The sequence below is a fragment of the Eleutherodactylus coqui genome, chromosome 7, assembly GCF_035609145.1.
Source record: "Eleutherodactylus coqui strain aEleCoq1 chromosome 7, aEleCoq1.hap1, whole genome shotgun sequence".
NCBI classification, from domain to species: domain Eukaryota; kingdom Metazoa; phylum Chordata; class Amphibia; order Anura; family Eleutherodactylidae; genus Eleutherodactylus; species Eleutherodactylus coqui.
The window spans coordinates 107,256,827-107,278,998 of record NC_089843.1 but is presented as its reverse complement, the minus strand read 5'-3'; the positions used below and the strand labels follow the sequence as shown (position 1 = coordinate 107,278,998).

Sequence of the window (22,172 nt, the reverse complement as noted above, 5' to 3'; positions counted from 1 at the left end):
CTTTTGTAACATCATAAACTGTGGCATATCAATAGGGGTCACAATTGTGACCTGGCCCCTAAGCTAGGCGCCCCTCACTACTTATTTCTCTACAAGGCTCTCTTGCACCCTCCATCCACCTGAACAATTAGTGCACAATACCATCTGTTTCACACACAGCAGCGCTGCAGACTCACACACTGTTTGTCGCTCATCTCCTTCAGCGGCAGCGCTACTCACGTGCTGCCCGTCGCTCAGTTCGGTCAGAGCATAGCACAACTGCTCCTCTTTCTCCTGATGTCAAACAATGAAAAGGAAGAGGAAGGAGAAGTCGTCCTATGATCTGACCGTACCGATCGGTGGTCAGCACGTGAGAGGGCATAGCACTGTAGCTGAAGGAGTCAAGCGACAACCAGTGTGTGAGTGTGTGCAGCATTGCTGAGTGTGACACAGATGTTACTGTGAATTAATTGCTTGGCCAGATAGAGGGCACAGGGGAGACAGTAAGGTTTTTTTGGAGGGGGAAGGACGGGGGGGATGTTCTATTACATTATAGAGTCACAGGAGCTGTATTTATAGAGGCTTCTGGGGCTCTATTACCTTAAAGGAGAACATGAGGGCCTTTAGCATTAAAGCGGCACTGATGAGCTATATTACTCTATAGGGCACAAGGAGGCTCTATTACTTTATAGGTATATTCTAGGACATTTTTCTATTTTTGCTATTGGTGACTGCCAGGGACCTGCCACTTTGATCCCTGTAGATCAGTTGATTCCCAATACCGCTGTCAGCCAAGGTCAGCCAAGGAAGCAGAAAGCGGAGACCACAGTGCAGCGGCCCAGGCTGGTATTGCAGCACAGCTCTGATTTAATATAATGGGAACTGAGCCAACAATACCAACTCAGGCACTTTCTACTTCCTGACCATAGTGACAGCAGGCCCAGAAATCACCTGATTGGCAGTAATCTGAGCGGTGGGTCCCCGGCAATCATCTATGGATGTTAGTCATCAATAGCAAAATTAAAAAATGTCCTGGAACACCCAATTAAAGGGGCACAGTGAGACTGCATTATTTTAAAGGGCAACAGGGGAACTCTATTCATAGGGGCACAGGGGAGGTTTATATCTTTAAAGAGGTTATCAAAGTTAAATTCATAAAAAAAATCCTGCCTCCCATGTATAAAAATAATAAACAGTTGCATACGCACCTCTCCCAGCTCCCTGCAGCTGCAGCACCATGTGCTCAGGTCTCCACTATGATGCTGTTTTGACAGCCTACAGTCAGCCTGTCTACTGGACATCACAAGCTGCTGCTGCCAATCACAGTGGGAATATAGAAGGGAATTATTTCTTTGTGGCATAAAGAATTGTTATTACAGTGTGAGGGTACAAGGCAGACCTTATTTCTAGTAATGGTCAATTTGGTGAATTATTGCTGTCTGCAAGAAGTATTACTTTATGGGGCACTTTTACTGTAGGAGACACTGTGAGGATCATTGGGATTAGTGGCAGGATGGAAAGTTTGCAGAGACGAGTTGAAGATATAGGAAATCTTTGTGGCCATCTGGACTGAATGGAGAAGGGGGGGGGGGGAGGAAGCAATGGGGGGTGGGGTGGGGCAAGATGAACTTTTGCACCCCATTCCAAGAGCCTTTAGCTACACCCCTAATCATCAATATAAATTACAACCAATGTGTAAAGACTATTGGGACATCATCACAGTAGAAGTCAAACTAGGAATAAATAATACCACTATTGTGACATAGTTACAGTAGTTCATAGTCTTGAAATGAACACAATCACTTTGGTGACATTTGTCACAATTGAGAACACACCAGCAATAATGACACAGATTTCTGTGAAATCATCAATTTACTACACAACCAAAGAATAACATAAAATAACGCTGTGACATCATTACAATAGTTTACAGACTATAAATGAAGTTACAGTGTTTTCCATTGCAATATTATCATAATAGAACACAGCTTATAAATGGAAACATACAGTACACCATGGTGATATCATCACAATAACACATAACATAGGAATTTAGACGTATGCTATTGGGACATTAAGACAAAAGAACACAGTGTTATTGTAAAGAATGAAGATGTTAACCATTGTAACATCAGCACAATACAACACAGCTAATATATAAAGACCAATATTATTGTGACAACAGAGCACAGTAATAAAACACTCATTACTGTAATATCATTTAAAGAGTAGCTACACTTTCGACTAACTTTTGCCATGTTTTAGAGACATGTCAAAAGTATTGATCAGTGAGGGTCCTGCTACTGAGATCCCCACTGATCGCTAGATCAAGGGGGCTGCAGGGCATATATGGAGAGCTGTCTTCGTTACTTTTAGTTTCTTTCTAGTATCTGAAGATGTCCCACATAGAGATTTATAGAAAACACTATACAAATCGACTATAAAAATGAAGGTGAACACTCGAAATTCATCTTGTGTATTATAAAGGCTCAGAGAGAACATAATTACTAGTTAAAATTAGAGGTGGATATTAGGGAAAATGTATGCATTATAAAATCAACTGAAATACAGAAAATTAGAAGACAGTGCTACAGACATATAATCAAAGAAACAGAAGAACAGTTTAGAATAGGTTATCAACTCTGTTCTGAGTCGGGCAACCCGTGAGGTTTCCTTCAGCTATTTTTAAACATCAAACTAAGTCAGATTCTACAAATGCTGTGAGAAACAGACAAGGTCATACAGTTAATGATACCCGTTTAATTATCACAGAATTCCTTGAGTTCTACAAATCTTAAGTAGTTTCTACTCCTCTACTACAGCATATTTTAAACAAGAATTAAGGGATCACCTTAGTGGAATTACCTTTCTAACCTTCCCTGGTGATCATACAGATTTCCTCCTATTTTATTGGAGGAACACACGGACTGCAGGTTTCCAGTAACAAGTCACCAGGATGAGATGGAAACCCCTTATAAATTTACTTTGCATAATAAAAAAAGTTCTTGTTAGGGTTGTGCTGGCTGGGATCTGTTGTACCACATAGGTTTCTAGCAGCACAGCCCTGCAGGTGTGAAATGATTGAGCTGGCTGGGTGTGGTGTTCTCCTGCTAGCCAATCATCACCGGTCTGGTTGCAGTTAAATATCCTCCCTCTGCAAATAGGAAGCTGGTTTTCCTTACTTTAGGGTTTGTTGGTCTTGCATGGCTGTACATGTGTTATGTGTTTGAAGAGGGGCTTGTCCAGTGTTTGTGCAGGTGCCAGACATTAGGTCTGGATAGCCCCGTTTTGTGTATATGGTGTGAACAGTGTCATGTTCTGTATGTATATGCAGGTGGCTAGACATGAGGAGTGAACTGTCCTGTTCTATGTGGTTGTGTGTCTGGCATGCTAACCCTAGTGTGTTGCTCTGTGATTTGTGTTCTGTGTCCTAGTCTGTTCTGGTTCCATGTATTAACCCTTGGGGGATAGTCAGGACTCAGGTTCCAGCCTGGGGCCACCTCTATCGAGGCGATCGCCTTGCTTATTAGGTAGGGTCCTGCCATTCTCCCTGCAGTTTGTGGTTAGTTGTCTTGCTAGTGTAGGAACCCACAAGACAACAAAGAGCCTTGATCACGGCTTGTGGGATTAAGTATTTTGGCCAGTATATAAACCAATACCTTGTGCTTTTATAGTTATAACATCTGCTTATGTGTACAGGTATGCATGGCAAGTGTGTGTCGTCAGTCGGTTCCTGTTTGTGTCCTGGGTCACGTTCATGTGGGCCTGGTGTTTGTTTGCCCACACAAACGTAACATAATGCCCCCCATTTTTGTAACTGGGGGGGGTCATTATGTTGGTATTATGTTGTATGCATTGTGTTGGACTATGTTGTAGTATGATATGTAGCAATGTATTATGTTGGTATGCATTTGTTTTTTGGTGGTGCTCAGAATGTGGTGTCTTTGCATGCGGTTGTTGGAGTGAGTTCCCTCGTATTCCCTGAAGATGGTTTGGACACTTGCTGTTCCTCCTCTCCTAGTGTTCTGGGTGGTGCATCCAGTAGTGTGTGGTACGGTGACCCCACAAGTTTCTCCTTTCTCCTGAGCAGGTGCGCCCTCCAAACATCAGATGTTCTTGTGTATGGTGCGGGCTGGTGATGCTGGCCATGGTGTTTCTTGTATGCCAGATGGGTGATGCCTGGCATCCCTTCCGCTTGTACAGTGGGTGTGGTGGCTCAATACAGCTTGTGGTTGTATTGGTCGCATGCATGTCTTCTGAGTCGTGTTCATATATTATGTTGGTATGTGTTATGCATAATGTCATGATTTATGTCTGTCCATGCTGCGGCGAGGTGCATCTACTACCATTTGCACCAGACCACTGTGAGATGTACCTGTGTGTATTCCCTTTCCCTAGCTGACTAGCTGGCATCCACATCACATCTGTTAATTATTGTTTGTCAGTAAATGTCTATAACTTATAAAACAGCAATAAAAAGAAATGCCTGTAGTCCAGTCTTCTACTTGCCCTGTTACAAGCAATCAAGGAAAATGAACACCATTGCTTTTTCTTTTTAATATGCATGAGGACAAAGCAATAAAAGAAGTGACTGCTATAATAATAATGCGATGCTCAGAGATTATAGAAGATATTAGCGGTGGTGACGATGGCAACATTATTTTCAGAGCTTCATTATGAAAACTCAAAGTCAATTGACTTTCCTCCTGCGGTCATTTGTGCAGGTACATAATATTCCTCTGTGGTTAAAGATTGGATAGCTCACTGAACTGACCTCATAAAAGGTTATACAATGGAAATTATGCTGCTATGTTTCATTAAGTAACTTTTATAAGGCATTTACAACCCTACAGGTTAGACAACAGGTAATTAAAAGAAATAAAATCTAGTTTCTCAGTACAAGGCAGTTTTTATTTTCTTAGGCTAGGAAAGACATTCAATGGAACTAACAATCCATGAAATGTGTAGCCCTTTATGGATACTTGTACTTTAGCCTGCATTTACATAGCAACAACATATTTTAGTGTAACACAAAGATAGCTTGTTCTGTCTCATTTGTTCTTGACCCACTGGAGCTTAATGTGAGGATTGTTTCTAGCACAGAAGTACAATCTGCTACTTTGTTTGTGAAGAAAACTAGAGCACCCACAGTGAAAACTCAAAAGTGAAGAGAGAATGTATAAACTCTTGGCGTGCATTAAAAGAGGTATGGGGCGAGGGACAAGAACATTATTCTTCCACTATATAAGGCACTTGTCAGGCCTCACATGGCATACTGTGTACAGTTCTGGACACCGGTGCTCAGGAAAGATGTTGCAGTGCTTGAGGGGGTTCAAAAAAGAGCAACAGAATTAATAAACAAAATAGAAGGACTAGAATACCCAGAGAGGCTACCAAAATTGTGAATATGCACCCTGGAAAAAAGGCGCTTAAGGGGCAACCAAGTAACTATATTTAAATACATGGATCTCTCTCATTATGGCCTCCTTCCCACGAGCGTGACGGGGTCCGCCGCGTAATATTACGCAGTGAAGCCCGTCACGGCGCCCCCCAGAGCCCCTATACTTACCTGCGGGAGATAGCGTGAAATCGCTTCCCCGCCCACCACCGCCGCGTCACCGCCCGTCACCGCCCACCACCGCCGCGTCACCGAGCGTGTCACGTGACGCGGCCGGCCGTGTCACGTGACGCGGCCGGCCGCGTCATTTGGCGTCAGATGACGCGCGGCGGTGGGCGGGAAAGCGTTTTTTCACGCTATCTCCCGCTGGTTACAGCGGGAGATAGCGTGAACGGACGGCTTCCATTGACTGCAATGGAAGCCGTCAGTGCGTACAGCCCGTCCTCACCCGCAGAAAATAGAGCATGCTGCGGGTGAGGACGGGAGAAATCGCGGTGCATAATTCCGCGCTGGAATTACGCATCGTGAGCATTGTGCTATTAGGTTCAATAGAACCTAATAGCTGCGGGCAACGCAGCGGATTTTCGCCGCGAATTACGCGGCGGAAATCCGTTCGTGGGAAGGAGGCCTATGTGTCTATACCCAGGACTGTGACGGTAACAAGAGGGCATCCACTACGTCTAGAAGAAAGCAGGTTTAATCACCAACACAGAAGGAGGTTCTTTACTGTAAGAGCAGTGAGATTATGCAACTCTCTGCCTGAGGACATAGTGATGGAAAAATCAATGGAGGAGTTTAAGAGAGGACTACGACATTGCAGGATATAGACATTAAATATAATCAGAGGAGTTGCTGATCCGGGTCTTGGAGTCAGGAAGGAACACATGAAAGGAAGGAACTTTCAAGTGTTGATCCAGGGATTATTGTGACTGTCATTATTGAGGCAGGAAGGAACTTTTTTTCACCAAATGGGGTAAATTGGTATCTGCCTCATTTTGTTTTTCATTACTTTCCTCTGGATCAATAAGGGGGAAGGAGATGAAAACAGGCTGTACAGGATGAGCATTTGTCTTTTTTCAGCCTAACATACTATGTTACTATGGAATGTCATGTTATTTAGGCAAGGAAATGAGGATACCCAAAATATGTACATCAAAATACAGTTTTATAGAAACATATTGGTATATAATTTAGGCATATATGAGCATATAGGGTGCCCACATGGGTAAAATATCTCTAACAACTAATGCCCAATCAGACTGGATGTTGTGATATACAATACTATACAACTTGTTGATCTGAGAAAGATTTTATGACCATAAACACACACATATTTGTGGATTATATAAATGCGTTGTGAATAAAAAGTCTGTATCATATTTTGGAGAGTATGGAACTATATGCTATTTTGTGTTGGGTGTTAAAATCAGTAGAAGGGCTCCTGCTACATTGTTATCTACTGCTTTCTAAATTGTTGGTGGTGCAGTCGTTATGCAACAGCCCCCACACCTGACCCAATGCAAGGGATCAGTTGACCACACAGGTCAGCATAGTCTCATTGCTTAGAGGAGTTTCTGATTGGTTAGCCTCTCTTTAAATACCTTTGTTTTCTGCAGTGTGGTGCAGTTTATGGCTGTGACAACATGTGTTCTATGCAATATTTTTGTTGTAGTCCAAGTACCTAATCTTGTCTACTCTATGCAGTCAGTGTTCTGGGGACTTGTTATCAGGAATAGTGTTTAAGACAGGGTCATCTATAGTTAAAACTTAGGGCTGTTTAGGTACACTGGTGTCTGATATTGAAGGACAGTGTCAGGCAGACATTAGGGTGAGATTTAGGAAGAGCCAATATAAGGGTTAGCATTTCTCTTGGTTATTATTTTGGTACCATACCATCTGTTCCAGTCTCTGCTGCCAGTTTCATTATATTTATTATCATTATCATCTGCCCCTCTCATCCAATGATGAGTGTCTAGTTTCAGTTGTGTTTTCACTGTCTTGATACATGTATCACATCTCAATTTCTCTCAATGTTCAGTAATTACACTATTTGATTCTACTGTAAATCCTGGGGTTATCTGAATAATGGGAAACACTGCATTACATATTTAAGGTGACTGCTAAAGGCCAAGCTAAGTTCTGTCATTTAGGATCCTGCCAAAATTGTTACACTGGGTTAGTAACCTACACAGTGCACCTTGGATACTTACAGAGTGTCATGCTTTGTGACACTTTCCCAGCATGTACAGTCAAACACACATAGCTGTCAATCACTGACAGGACCGCCCATTAGACTGTTCAGCTTTGAATGAGCAGATAGATAGGTTAATTAAATAAAATCTATACTGAATACTTCCCCATAAAACTATATATCAATCTGCTCAGCTCCTCCTGCTCTATAACATGCTGCCTGCAGTTTGAATAGTATGTTCCAGCTGACAAATTTCCTTTAACCCCTTAGTGATGGCTAATATGCCTTTTTACTGACTAATGGGCTTTTAACCAGCACAAAATCTTTTTAAGGTGGTGGCTTAGCTGATGACTGACAGCCAGACTCCTGATCAAACTGCCAGATCTGAAGGAATCTCATACCCTAGCAGTTTGACTGCTTACAGATGTCAGATGTCACAACAGCCTTCAGTGACTGAGATAACACTTCCAAGCATCAGCTAGGCAAAAGGGTGACTTTCAGTCTACAGTGGAATTAGCGGGAAAGAAGAAGTGGGTTCCTCAGTGTAGGAGACAACAATCAAACTACTAACGACCACTTGTCTGTGAGTGTGTATGTATGTATGTATGTGTGTGTGTGTGTGTGTGTGATTCATATGCTCCACCACTGGTGATGTAATAGTTCCACCCCTGGTGACATCATCGAAGGCCCTACAACATATATAAAACACAGAGTCTGACTGACAGAAGAACAATACAGTTAGGGCTCTTGAAAAGGAGAGGATAAAAATAACAAAATGAGAATACAACTAAACCTCTATTATGTCAGACACAACTCAGCGGTCCTGACAGAACACACTGATCTACCTCAACCACAGAGATCTGGTGGGCTAAAAGACCTGAGGTGATGTCACTGCTGTGGGAGGAGCCAAGCTGTGTTTGTCTTGTGTGGTAATCAAGCTACTGTGTGTGTGAAGTGCCACTGGAAGCACTGGTACTATAATTTCCTAATAATTACTAGCCGCACACAACAGGCCGGTGGTGGAGAATATGTACCATGTGCCTCAATGTTGTTTGCAGTGATTAGGAAGGATTCACATACCAAAAGGAAAAAGCTATTCTGAAAAGGTTAGCGTTAAAGCAATATGAAGAAATAAAGACTTAAAAACAATCAAACAAAACAACTAAAAAAGTGCTTCTTGTTAAGGTCAAAATACTCTATAACCTATCCAAAATTACAGTTTTACCATAAAATTGAGTCTTTACTTTGAGTACTGGAGGTACAGTTTGTGTTCACGCTCATTTTCTTTCACTGCTTTTAAACATTCTTTAAAATGGCAATAAATAAAAAAAATGTTACCTTTGAAGTTAGGTCTTATTCTTGCATCATAACCAGATGTTCTACCCATAAGTTTGTCCAGAAAATCAGATGGTGACATTGGTGAACTACGGGAACGAGCACTGTCTGTTTCTTTGGTGGCAACCAAACTAGAAGACAAAATAACAAGCTCGTTAAATTCAATAAATATCCTAACAAGTCATTAAAAGATACAAAAATTTCCTACATTCAAGAGACTATACAACTAATAAAATCTGACTTTTTCAAACTGGGTAGGAAAGAAAAATATTTATTTTTCACACATCATTTTATGGCATCGGAATGTTGTGCAGTTCTGTACATAATATATACAGACCCCACTGAGATTCACAAACTAATGTTAGGCCGATGGAATCTACTGTAGGTTATTGAAGTCTGGGAGAAAACACCAGGAGGAAACATGAAAACAGGACACTGCTTATCACTTAGACATGATTCTATCCAGACACTGATATGTTGGAACAATAGTCAAAATCACTCAAGCTCTACCAAAATTTGTTTATATGTGCAGTTGGTAAATATCAATTATGTTTCATTCAGACAATCGTGATTTTCGTACCTTTGCAAAGATGATTTAACCATATCAGAAAACAAACAAATGTATGTACTGTACTGTATGTTTTACATGTCCAGTGTAATACTTTTTATCATCCCTATGTTCACATCTGCAATGAGGCTTTTCTTTATAAGGTACACCGCAGGGCAGCGCCACACCAAGGAAGACAGCAGGTGAGCTGCTTGTTTAAAATCAATGCCACAAGTTTTACAAGGACAAATTCTGCCAGGTGAACACAAGACTTAAGAATGTGGTTCCTACTGCCCTACTAAGGAGTAGAGTAACAAAAAGTGACACCAAAGGAAGACAGCAACTGCTGTGCTTGTTTTAAAAGCAATGTCATAGGCTGCCTGCAGACGGCCGGGTCGGATCCTGCTGCAAGAATTCTCGCAGCCACACCCGACCCGAGTGCCTGCAGAGAGCAGCGCGTAACTCACCTGCTCCCGCAGCTCCGACTCTTTCATGTGCATGCGCAGAGCAGAGCCAGCAGCCGGTAAGTGATGTTTCTGTGCGGGGCTCTGTGAGCCCCACACAGAATTAGAGCATGCCGCGGTTTGTTTTCTGAGTGGGATTTCGCGCAGACAAACCGCGGCCGTCCGCATAGGATTGCGTATTGTATTGCAATCCTATGCAGGTGTGTACAGGCAGAAATTCTGTGGTGAATCCCGCCGCGGAATTTCCGCCCGTCTGCAGGTGGCCATAAAGTTTGCAAAGGACAAATTTAACCAAGTGAACAGAACAGCCAAGCATGGACCTTCTCCAAGGAAAAGCTGTAGAACTACAGCTGTTTCTTGTATGTTAGAAATAATTTGTTTTTGGAGAAGTAAAAAATATCGTGAAAATAGGAGGAGAGCAGCAGCAGTTCAACCAACAGCAGCAACAGAACCTTAAGGGCAGAGTGTGCTCCTCATGGAAACATGAGAGCTGTAGCTCCGTATTCCCATATTGACATAGTTTTCATTTGGGGGGATGTAGGAGGAGGAAGCAGCAGCACCACGCCACTGACATGTCCCCTACCCCTTACTTTCTTCATGTTTCCTTTTTATTTTTTTACTTAGTCCTTTTTTATGTGACTTTTCAGCTAACTTTTTCATTTGCTGAAAACCACTGCTAGCTGCATAAAACCTGCAAATAATCCATAGTGAACAGATTCATGTCTGAGGGCACTGATGCACACTGTGTGTATTTGCTGTTTCCCTGTTGGGTTTCTTTTTGTTTTATACTAACAAAAACACAACCGCAAATAAAAAACGCACAATTGTTGAGTGGCACGATATGTGAGAACAAAAGGCCACACAGTACATCTTGTACTGTAGGGAGGAGATAGAAATTAGATATTAGAAAAACTTTCTGACAGTGAGGGTAATCAATGAGTGGAATAGGTTACCATGGGAGATGGTGAGTTTCTCCTTCAATGGAAGTGTTCAAACAAAGACAGGACGAATATCTGGTTATCATACTGTTGTATACCAGTAGCCCATGTAGCAGTTACACATCTGGCCAATAAAAATCAATGTAAGCTAACACCCATTATAGTAAGCGAACAAAAACAGCCAAATGTTTTAAAACCTGGTCTGGGATGATTTAGTAAATCCTGCACTGAGTAGGGGGTTGGACCTGATGACCCTGGAGATCCCTTCCAACTCTACCATTCTATGATTCTATTATTGTATATTTGTGCACTGTCCCTGTTGGTCGCAGTGTAATTGAATTTTCCAAACCACACTGCTAGCTGCCTAAGACCTGCAAATAAGTTGTAGGGGCTTGACTTGTGACTAAATGATGTCTGAGGCCATTGACACACACGGTGTGTATTTGCTGTATCCCTGTCTGTGTTTTAAAAAAAATATATATTAACAACCACCCCCACCAACTAAATAAGCTGTGATCCCTGGGTGACATGATATATGAGAACAGGAGGCCACACAGTACAGCTTGTATCTTTGTGAGCTGTCTCTGTTTAGAGCAGCGTAATTTAATTCCCCAAACAGCCCTTCTAGCTGCGTATTTTCTGCAAATAATTTATAGTGGACAGATTGGTGAATTTGAAAGATATCTGAGGCCACAGAGAACTTCAATATTCCCCCTGCCAAAGCATAGTTTGTGGGTCTGCCTTCCTGCTTTACATGTTGACAGCAGCAAAATGTGCCCCCTTCCAATGTACAAACCCCATATAACAGTGATCCAGCTTCTTTCTCTAATCCCTCCAATAAAACCACAAGTTCTCTGCTGGTAGATAGCAATAGATCCTGTATAGAATATTTGTTACTATTAACAACACACCACATTATATAGGCATATAAACGTGATGTGGCTACTCTGTTCTGTGCTCAATTGTAAAATGGTCACAGAATACACAGCACCTATGTTATATATGACTAGGTCCTGTGATACAGGTGTCCAATGAAACTGCTGTCCATATGCAAGATGGAGGACACATTTGATGACATCAGCAAGGCACCTTGGCTGCTGGTTGATTTCACGTGGACCTCTGCAGCAGGCATTATGGGAAATTTGATTTTCTATGCAATTTTCGTCAAAAATTTGTTCAGACTTACCAGATTTGATTATGTCAAAATCAGGCCAATTTTATCACCTGGGTGATCAAGACGAGCAACACTATTGCCCATCAAACCCAACTGACGTACACTGGATTCCACCAAAGTGTCCTTTATTTCATCAGCACTATTTTTTTCTGTCAAACATGATGAAATCTACAATGCAGATATGACCATGGATATATAATGTAGTTTTTATTTATCATAACTTATTTTATAGTCACTGATCAGAAAGCAATATCTGCTTAAGTATTAACAGATTTTGTTGTTTGCTTTATGTTCCTTATTTGATATCTGATTTTAAATTTTTCCAAATACCCTCCTCAACTGTCCTGCTTGACACCCCACTGGGAAATTGTTCCTCCTATTGTTAATACGGCAACATATTTGGTTTTTCCATACTGTTGAATGTAACTTGGATATAAACTGATTAGAGATGAGCGAGCACCAAAATGCTCGGGTGCTCGTTACTCGGGACGAAATTTTCACGATGCTCGAGGGTTCGTTTCGAGTAACGAACCCCATTGAAGTCAATGGGCGACCCGAGCATTTTTGTATTTCGCCGATGCTCGCTAAGGTTTTCATGTGTGAAAATCTGGGCAATTCAAGAAAGTGATGGGAACGACACAGCAACGGATAGGGCAGGCGAGGGGCTACATGTTGGGCTGCATCTCAAGTTCACAGGTCCCACTATTAAGCCACAATACCGGCAAGAGTGGGCCCCCCCCCAACAACTTTTACTTCTGAAAAGCCCTCATTAGCAATGCATACCTTAGCTAAGCACCACACTACCTCCAACAAAGCACAATCACTGCCTGCATGACACTCCGCTGCCACTTCTCCTGGGTTACATGCTGACCAACCACCCCCCCCCACGACCCAGTGTCCACAGCGCACACCAAACTGTCCCTGCCCAGCCTTCAGCTGCCCTCATGCCACGCCACACTCATGTCTATTTATAAGTGAGTCTGCCAGAGGAAAAGCAGGCACACACTGCAGAGGGTTGGCACAGCTAGGCAGCGACCCTCTTTAAAAGGGGTGGGGCGACAGCCCACAATGCTGTACAGAAGCAATGAGAAATATAATCCTGTGCCACCGCCATCAGGAGCTGCACATGTGGGCATAGCAATGGGGAACCTATGTGCCACACACTATTCATTCTGTCAAGGTGTCTGCATGCCCCAGTCAGACCGCGGTTTTTAATTCATAGACACAGGCAGGTACAACTCCCTATTGTGAAGTCCCTGTGGACCGACAGCATGGGTGGCTCCCTGGAACCCACCGGCGGTACACAAAAATATCCCATTGCATTGCCCAACACAGCTGAGGTAGTAATGTCGTGCTTAAAGGGGTTGTCCCGCGCTGAAACGGGTTTTTTTTTTTCAACCCCCCCGTTCGGCGCGAGACAACCCCGATACAGGGACCTAAAGAAAAATCCACACAGCGCTTACCTGAATCCCCGCGCTCCGGTGACTTCTTACTTACCGGCTGAAGATGGCCGCCGGCATCTTCTCCCTCCGTGGACTGCAGGGCTTCTGTGCGGTCCATTGCCGATTCCAGCCTCCTGATTGGTTGGAATCGGCACGTGACGGGGCGGAGCTACACGGAGCTACACGGAGCCCCATTGAGAAGATAAGAAGACCCGGACTGCGCAAGCGCGGCTAATTTGGCCATTAGACGGCGAAAATTAGTCGGCTCCATGGGAACGAGGACGCTAGCAACGGAACAGGTAAGTGAAAAACTTCTTATAACTTCTGTATGGCTCATAATTAATGCACAATGTACATTACAAAGTGCATTAATATGGCCATACAGAAGTGTATAGACCCACTTGCTGCCGCGGGACAACCCCTTTAATGCAGGTGGGCTTCGGCCCACACTGCATGCCCCAGTCTGACTGGGGTTCTTTAGATGTGGAAACAGATGCATTTATAATTCTCTGTGGACCCACAGCATGGGTGGGTGCCAGGAAGCCACCGGCGGTACATAAATATATCCCATTGCATTGCTCAACACAGCGGATGTAACGTCAGCTGTAATGCAGGTGGGCTAAAAATTCATTTGATTACACTGTAGGCGAGGGCCCACAAAAATTGTACATCCAAAAAATTGGCCATGGCCAACCAAGAGGGCTTATTAAACCCATTAATTGCTTTGGTTAATGTGGCTTAAGTGGTAACTAGGCCTGGAGGCAGCCCAGTTTAACGAAAAATTGGTTCAAGTTAAAGTTTCAACGCTTTTAAGAGCATTGAAACGTATAAAAATTGTTTAGAAAAATTATATGAGTGAGCCTTGTAGCCCTAAGAAAAATTGCCCGTTCGGCGTGATTACGTGAGGTTTCAGGAGGAGGAGCAGGAGGAGGAGGAGGAGGAATATTATACACAGATTGATGAAGCAGAAATGTCCCCGTTTTGGATGGTGAGAGAGAACGATGCTTCCATCCGCGGGTGCAGCCTACGTATTGCTTAGGTATCGCTGCTGTCCGCTGGTGGAGAAGAGAAGTCTGGGGAAATCCAGGCTTTGTTCATCTTGATGAGTGTAAGCCTGTCGGCACTGTCGGTTGACAGGTGGGTACGCTTATCCGTGATGATTCCCCCAGCCACACTAAACACACTCTCTGACAAGACGCTAGCCGCAGGACAAGCAAGCACCTCCAGGGCATACAGTGCGAGTTCAGGCCACGTGTCCAGCTTCGACACCCAGTAGTTGTAGGTGGCAGAGGCGTCACGGAGGACGGTCGTGCGATCGGCTACGTACTCCCTCACCATCCTTTTACAGTGCTCCCGCCGACTCAGCCTTGACTGGGGAGCGGTGACACAGTCTTGCTGGGGAGCCATAAAGCTGGCAAAGGCCTTGGAGAATGTTCCCCTGCCTGCGCTGTACATGCTGCCTGATCTCTGCGCCTCCCCTGCTACCTGGCACTCGGAACTGCGCCTTCTGCCACCAGCGCTGTCGGATGGGAAGTTTACCATCAGTTTGTCCACCAGCGCCCTGTGGTATAGCATCATTCTGGAACCCCTTTCCTCTTCGGGAATGAGAGTGCAAAGGCTCTCCTTATACCGTGGATCGAGCAGTGTGTACACCCAGTAATCCGTAGTGGCCAGAATGCGTGTAACGCGAGGGTCACGAGAAAGGCATCCTAACATGAAGTCAGCCATGTGTGCCAGAGTACCTGTACGCAACACATGGCTGTCTTCACTAGGAAGATCACTTTCAGGATCCTCCTCCTCCTCCTCCTCTTCCTCCTCCTCAGGCCATACACGCTGAAAGGATGACAGGCAAGCAGCATGGGTACCGTCAGCAGTGGGCCAAGCTGTCTCTTCCCCCTCCTCCTCATCCTCCTCATGCTCCTCCTCCTCCTCCTGAACGCGCTGAGATATAGACAGGAGGGTGCTCTGACTATCCAGCGACATACTGTCTTCCCCCGGCTCTGTTTCCGAGCGCAAAGCGTCTGCCTTTATGCTTTGCAGGGAACTTCTCAAGATGCATAGCAGAGGAATGGTGACGCTAATCATTGCAGCATCGCCGCTCACCACCTGGGTAGACTCCTCAAATTTTCCAAGGACCTGGCAGATGGCTGCCAACCAGGCCCACTCTTCTGTAAATAATTGAGGAGGCTGACTCCCACTGCGCCTCGCAAGTTGGAGTTGGTATTTCACTATAGCTCTACGCTGCTCATAGAGTCTGGCCAACATGTGGAGCGTAGAGTTCCACTGTGTGGGCACGTCGCACAGCAGTCGGTGCACTGGCAGATTAAACCGATGTTGCAGTGTCCGCAGGGTGGCAGCGTGCGTGTGTGATTTGCGGAAATGTGCGCAGATCCGGTGCACCTTTCCGAGCAGGTATGACAAGTGGGGGTAGCTTTTCAGAAAGCGCTGAACCACCAAATTAAAGACATGGGCCAGGCATGGCACGTGCGTGAGGCTGCCGAGCTGCAGAGCCGCCACCAGCTTACGGCCGTTGTCACACACGACCATGCCCGGTTGGAGTCTCAGCGGCGCAAGCCAGCGGTCGGTCTGCTCTGTCAGACCCTGCAGCAGTTCGTGGGCCGTGTGCCTCTTCTCTCCTAAGCTGAGTAGTTTCTGCACGGCCTGCTGACGCTTGCCCACCGCTGTGCTGCCACGCCGCGTGACACCGACTGCTGGCGACGTGCTACTGCTGACACATCTTGATTGCGAGACAGAGGTTGCGTAGGAGGAGGAGGAGGGTGGTTTAGTGGAGGAAGCATACACCCCCGCAGATACCACCACCGAGCTGGGGCACGCAATTCGGGGGGTGGGTAGGACGTGAGCGGTCCCAGGCTCTGACTCTGTCCCAGCCTCCACTAAATTCACCCAATGTGCCGTCAGGGAGATATAGTGGCCCTGCCCGCCTGTGCTTGTCCACGTGTCTGTTGTTAAGTGGACCTTGGCAGTAACCGCGTTGGTGAGGGCGCATACAATGTTGTGGGAGACGTGGTCGTGCAGGCCTGGGACGGCACATCGGGAAAAGTAGTGGCGACTGGGAACCGAGTAGCGCGGGGCCGCCGCCGCCATCATGCTTTTGAAAGCCTCCATTTCCACAAGCCTATACGGCAGCATCTCTAGGCTGATAAATTTGGCAATGTGCACGTTTAACGCTTGAGCGTGCGGGTGCGTGGCGTCGTACTTGCGCTTGCGCTCAAACTGTGGCGCTAGCGACGTCTGGACGCTACGCTGAGAGACATTGCTGGATGGGGCCGAGGATAGCGGAGGTGAGGGTGTGGGTGCAGGCCAGGAGACGGTACTGCCTGTGTCCTCAGAGGGAGGTTGGATCTCAGTGGCAGGTTGGGGCACAGGGGGAGAGGCAGTCGTGCAAACCGGAGGCGGTGAACGGGCATCGTCCCACCTTGTGGGGTGCTTGGCCATCATATGCCTGCGCATGCTGTTGGTGGTGCCTCCCCAGCTGATCTTGGCGCGACAAAGGTTGCACACCACTGTTCGTCGGTCGTCAGGCGTCTCTGTGAAAAACTGCCACACCATAGAGCACCTTGACCTCTGCAGGGTGGCATTGCGTGAGGGGGCGCTTTGGGAAACAGTTAGTGGATTATTCGGTCTGGCCCTGCCTCTACCCCTGGCCACCGCACTGGCTCGGCCTGTGCCCACACCCTGACTTGGGCCTCCGCGTCCTCGCCCGCGTCCACGTCCTATAGGCCTACCCCTACCCCTCAGCATGGTGTATTACCAGTGATTTGATTTCCCAGGCAGGAAAAAAATTGGCGCAAGCCTGCAGCCAAAATATAATTTTTTCCCTTGTTTTTCAAAGGACAAGCCACACTGCGTGTATTCAATGAATACTACTAAGTTTAATAACTGTGTTGTGGCCCTGCAAATGTGTCACAGAACTGCAGTGATGCAAAGTTATTCGCTACAGCAGATCAGGGATTTCCCATGCAGGAAAAAAATTGGCTCAAGCCTGCAGCCAAAATAGAATTTTTTCCCTTGTTTTTCAAAGGACAAGCCACACTGCGTGTATTCAGTGAATACTACTAAGTTTAATAACTGTGTTGTGGCCCTGCAAATGTGTCACAGAACTGCAGTGATGCAAAGTTATTCGCTACAGCAGATCAGGGATTTCCCATGCAGGAAAAAAATTGGCTCAAGCCTGCAGCCAAAATAGAATTTTTTCCCTTGTTTTTCAAAGGATAAGCCACACTGCGTGTATTCAATGAATTCTACTAAGTTTAATAACTGTGTTGTGGCCCTGAAAATGTGTCACAGAACTGCAGTGATGCAAAGTTATTCGCTACAGCAGATCAGGGATTTCCCATGCAGGAAAAAAATTGGCGCAAGCCTGCAGTAAAACGTAGCTGGCTGCGTCTGATTTTTTTTAACGTTCTGCACGCAGCACACACATACCCAGAGCCCTGAGGACTGTCAGAGGCAGGCGAAATAGAATTTTTTCCCTTGTTTTTCAAAGGAAAAGCCACACTGCGTCTATTCAATGAATAATGTATGTCTTCTGGCCCTGCCTACACAATTCTATCCCTGTAGTATTAATGCCGGGTGCAATGGTCTGCACAGCCGGTTTTGAGAGAAAAAAAAATGCAACACTGCTAACAGCAGCCTGGACAGTACTGCACACGGATAGATGTGGCCCTAGAAAGAACCGTTGGGGTTCTTGAAGCCTACACTCACTGCTAACACTCTCCCTGCCTAACCACCACTTCTGTCCCTATTGCAGGGCGCAATGCTCTGCAGATCCAATTTTGGAAAAAAAATTAAAAATACAGTGCTAACACAGTATTGCACACTATTAGATGTGGCTCTGAGAAGGACCCTTGGGGTTCTTGAAGCCTACACTGACTCCTAACGCTCTCCCTACAGCAGCACCAGCACGATAGCACTTTCCCTCAGCTAACTCACAAGGCATCTGAGCCGAGCCGCGGGAGGGGCCGATTTTTATACTCGGGTGACATCAGATCTCCCCAGCCACTCACTGCAGGGGGGTGGTATAGGGCTTGAACGTCACAGGGGGAAGTTGTAATGCCTTCCCTGTCTTTCAATTGGCCAGAAAAGCGCGCTAACGTCTCAGAGAGGAAAGTGAAAGTAACCGGAACACCGCGTGGTACTCGTTACGAGTAACGAGCATCCCGAACACCCTAATATTCGCACGAATATCAAGCTCGGACGAGTACGTTCGCTCATCTCTAAAACTGATCCTTTACACAGCCTCCTCAATGTAGCAATGCTTTTGTAGCCTAGAATCTTTTCTACGACATATTCGGTTGTTTTACCTGCATTATATATAACTTTACCATCAGTGAATATCGTTGTGTACAGCACATTCAAAATGTATTCAGGCCACTTCACTTTTTACATATTATAAAATGTGGGTTTTTTTCCTCAACAATCTCCATACAGTACCCCGCAATGACAAACTGAAATCAGGTTTGTTGAAATTTGTACAAAAAGATTAAAAATCATGTGAATTATCATATTTTTTTAACTTGACCAATCAAACTTTATTAAAGACTGCAGTGTACACATACAGAATGTCTAAAAAATGTTGTATGAAGTATAATGCATAATAAAGCAATTTAACCAGAAAATAATGGAGTGTGGGTAGTCGGGCAACACAATTACCATACAAATTTCTTACAGGGTCCATGTCTCACAGACGTGAGTGCCAATCAAACAAAATAGTGTAGAGGAACTGAGTTATCATACTGTTGTATACCAGTAGCCCATGTAGCAGTTACACATCTGGCCAATAAAAATCAATGTAAGCTAACATCCATTATAGTAGGCGAACAAAAACAGACAAATGTTTTAAAACCTGGTCTGGGATGACCCTGGAGGTCTCTTCCAACTCTACCATTCTATGATTCAAACCATTACTTATGGCACATAGAGTTGACCTTAAGTGCATCCTATTTCATTTGTTCATCCTTGAGATGCTTATACTTGATTGTAGTCAAATTGTGGTAAATTCATCTAAATGACATGATTTAGACAGACACACGCCTGGTTATATACATTTTCACAGTTTACAGTGAATGTTACAACAAAAGGAAAGCTGTGAATTAGAAGAAATTGTAGACCTTCAACACAAGATTGTACTGGGACACAGATCTTGGAAAAAGTACCAAAAAAAAGCATTTTGGTCATAAAGAACAAAGTGGCCTTTGATGTTCTTAAATAGAAGTTTGAAACCACCAGGAATCTTTCTCTAGGTGGTTGCTTATCTTAAAGGGGTTGTCCCGCGGCAGCAAGTGGGTCTATATACTTCTGTATGGCCATATTAATGCACTTTGTAATGTACATTGTGCATTAATTATGAGCCATACAGAAGTTATAAAAAGTTTTATACTTACCTGCTCAGTTGCTAGCGTCCTCGTTCCCATGGAGCCGACTAATTTTCGCCCTCCGATGGCCAAATTAGCCGCGCTTGCGCAGTCCGGGTCTTCTCCTGTCTTCAATGGGGCCGCTCGTGCAGAATGCCGGCTCCGTGTAGCTCCGCCCCGTCACGTGCCGATTCCAGCCAATCAGGAGGCTGGAATCGGCAATGGACCGCACAGAAGCGCTGCGGTCCACGGAGGGAGCAGACCCCGGCGGCCATCTTCAGCAGGTGAGTATGAAGACGCCGGACCGCCGGGATTCAGGTAAGCACTCTCCGGTTTGTTTTTTTTGACCCCTGCATCGGGGTTGTCTCGCGCTGAACGGGGGGGGGGGGGGGGGGGTTAAAAAAAAAAAAAACAGTTTCGGCGCGGGACAACCCCTTTAAATGAGCAACCAGATGAGAAGACTCTGGTCAGAGAGGTGAACAAGAACCTGATGTTTACGCTGACAGAGCTCCAGAGTTCTGCTGTTAAGTGGGGAGAACCATCTAGAAAGACGACAAACTCTACAGCATTTCACCAGTCAAACATTTACTATCCTTATGGTGAGGCATAGTTATGGCAGAATCATGTTGTAGGATGTTTTTAGGTGCAGGTTTTGGGGGATTTGTTACTACTGTGGAAAAAATTAACATAGCAAATACCAGACAAACCTTTGATGAAAACCTTCTCCAGAGGTCTTTTTGACTGGAGCAAAGATTTATCTTCCAACAGGACAAAGATCACACAGCAAAGACAATGTCTTTGGGAGACGTTAGTGAATACACTTCAAAGTAGCTGTTCATAATAATAGAATGAAGAGGATTTGCAGAGTTGAATGGGAGAAGACCCCAAAAAATACAAATGTGCAAGCTTGCAGCATGATATTCAGGTTGACTTTAGGCTGGAAGTGCTGCAAAAGGAGCCTTAATATTAATATACAACAAAGAGTCTAAGTACTAAGGTAATTATGTGAGATTTCAGTTTTTTGCCTTTGCACAAACCATTTTAAAATAGTAGTGTAATATAACAAAATGCTGAAAAAGTGTAGCTGTCTGACTACTTACTGACTTCATAATATTTATAGCTTTCATGTTTATCTGTCAAATGTAAAAATAAAAACAGATTATGCAACTCATGCAATTTCAGATGACATCTTTGCTATATCCATAGTTAACTGGTAGACAAGGACTAATACAAAATAGAACCAGTATCAATAGGGTTGTCCAATATGAATAATAACACTGCAGGGAAATTTAAGATACTAGATTGAACCGAGGTTCGCTACGCGAACATTAAATATTTGGAAAAGTGGTTATTGTGAATCTCCTCCCTCTCTCTTTCCATCTTGCTTCTGTTGTCCTCCTTATTTCTCTCTTCCTCGCGCCCCCCTCTCCATGCCACTTCTCTTTTCTCCCCGTCTCTCCATGCCGCTTCTCTTTTCTCCCCATGCCACTTCTCTCCCACCACTCTCCATGCCACTTCTCTTCCCCCCTTTCCATGCCACTTCGCTTCCCCCCTCCATGCCGCTTCTCTCCCCCCTCCATGCCGCTTTTCCTTCCCCCTCCATGCCACTTCTCTCCCCCCACTCCATGTCGCTTCTCTCTCCCCCATGCCGCTTCTCTTCCATCCCTCTCCATGCTGCTTCTCTTCCCCTCTCCATGCTGCTTCTTGCCCCCCCTCCACGCTGCTTCTCTCCACCCATTCCATGCTGCTTCTCTCTTCCCCCACCTCTGGTGTGTGTGTCTCTGTGTGTGTCTGTATCTCTCACCGTCACTTCTGTCTCTCTCTGGTGCTTCAGCCAGCATCAACATTCATAATCATGCGACGGTGAGGGAGAGAGACATTGTGCAACTATGAACGTTGTTTAGCAATGATTATACAGCCCTGTCGGCTCCCGGCTGTGCTCCGGCCCAAAGATAAGACGGGGTGGTGTGTGTATCTGTGTGTGTGCATCTGTCACTTCTTTCATAGTAACGCTCCAGCCAGCAGGGACGTTCATAGTCTCCCTTGAGAGAGATGTCGCCAGACTATGAACGTCGCTTAGCAACGCTTGAATCTGCATAATGGCTCTGTTGGCCGCAGCTCTGCGATACTTAACATGGGGAACTTTGATGGGGCCCGATGGGTCACGGAATGTACCCACCTCAAATCTTGTGATTTTATGGCTGTGGTCAGCATCTAAGGAATTGTATGACACCAAAAGCATCCTCCTAAGGTGAGTCAAGCTGGTCTAAGTGTGGTGCAAGAAAAAGAATGTAGGCTTATTTATATTAGATGTTGATTGCTTCTCACAG

The 22,172-nt window shown here is 45.0% G+C and overlaps 1 protein-coding gene across 1 annotated transcript in view; it reads right to left on the bottom strand.

Annotated features, from left to right (window-relative positions):
• Positions 1–22,172, bottom strand: part of GLRA3 (glycine receptor alpha 3) — a 242,166-nt gene that overhangs the window by 183,429 nt on the left and 36,565 nt on the right. The window contains exon 2 of the mRNA XM_066574670.1: positions 8,907–9,034. Within this exon, the coding sequence (XP_066430767.1) occupies positions 8,907–9,034 (128 nt within the window). The remainder of the gene's footprint in view (positions 1–8,906; positions 9,035–22,172) is intronic.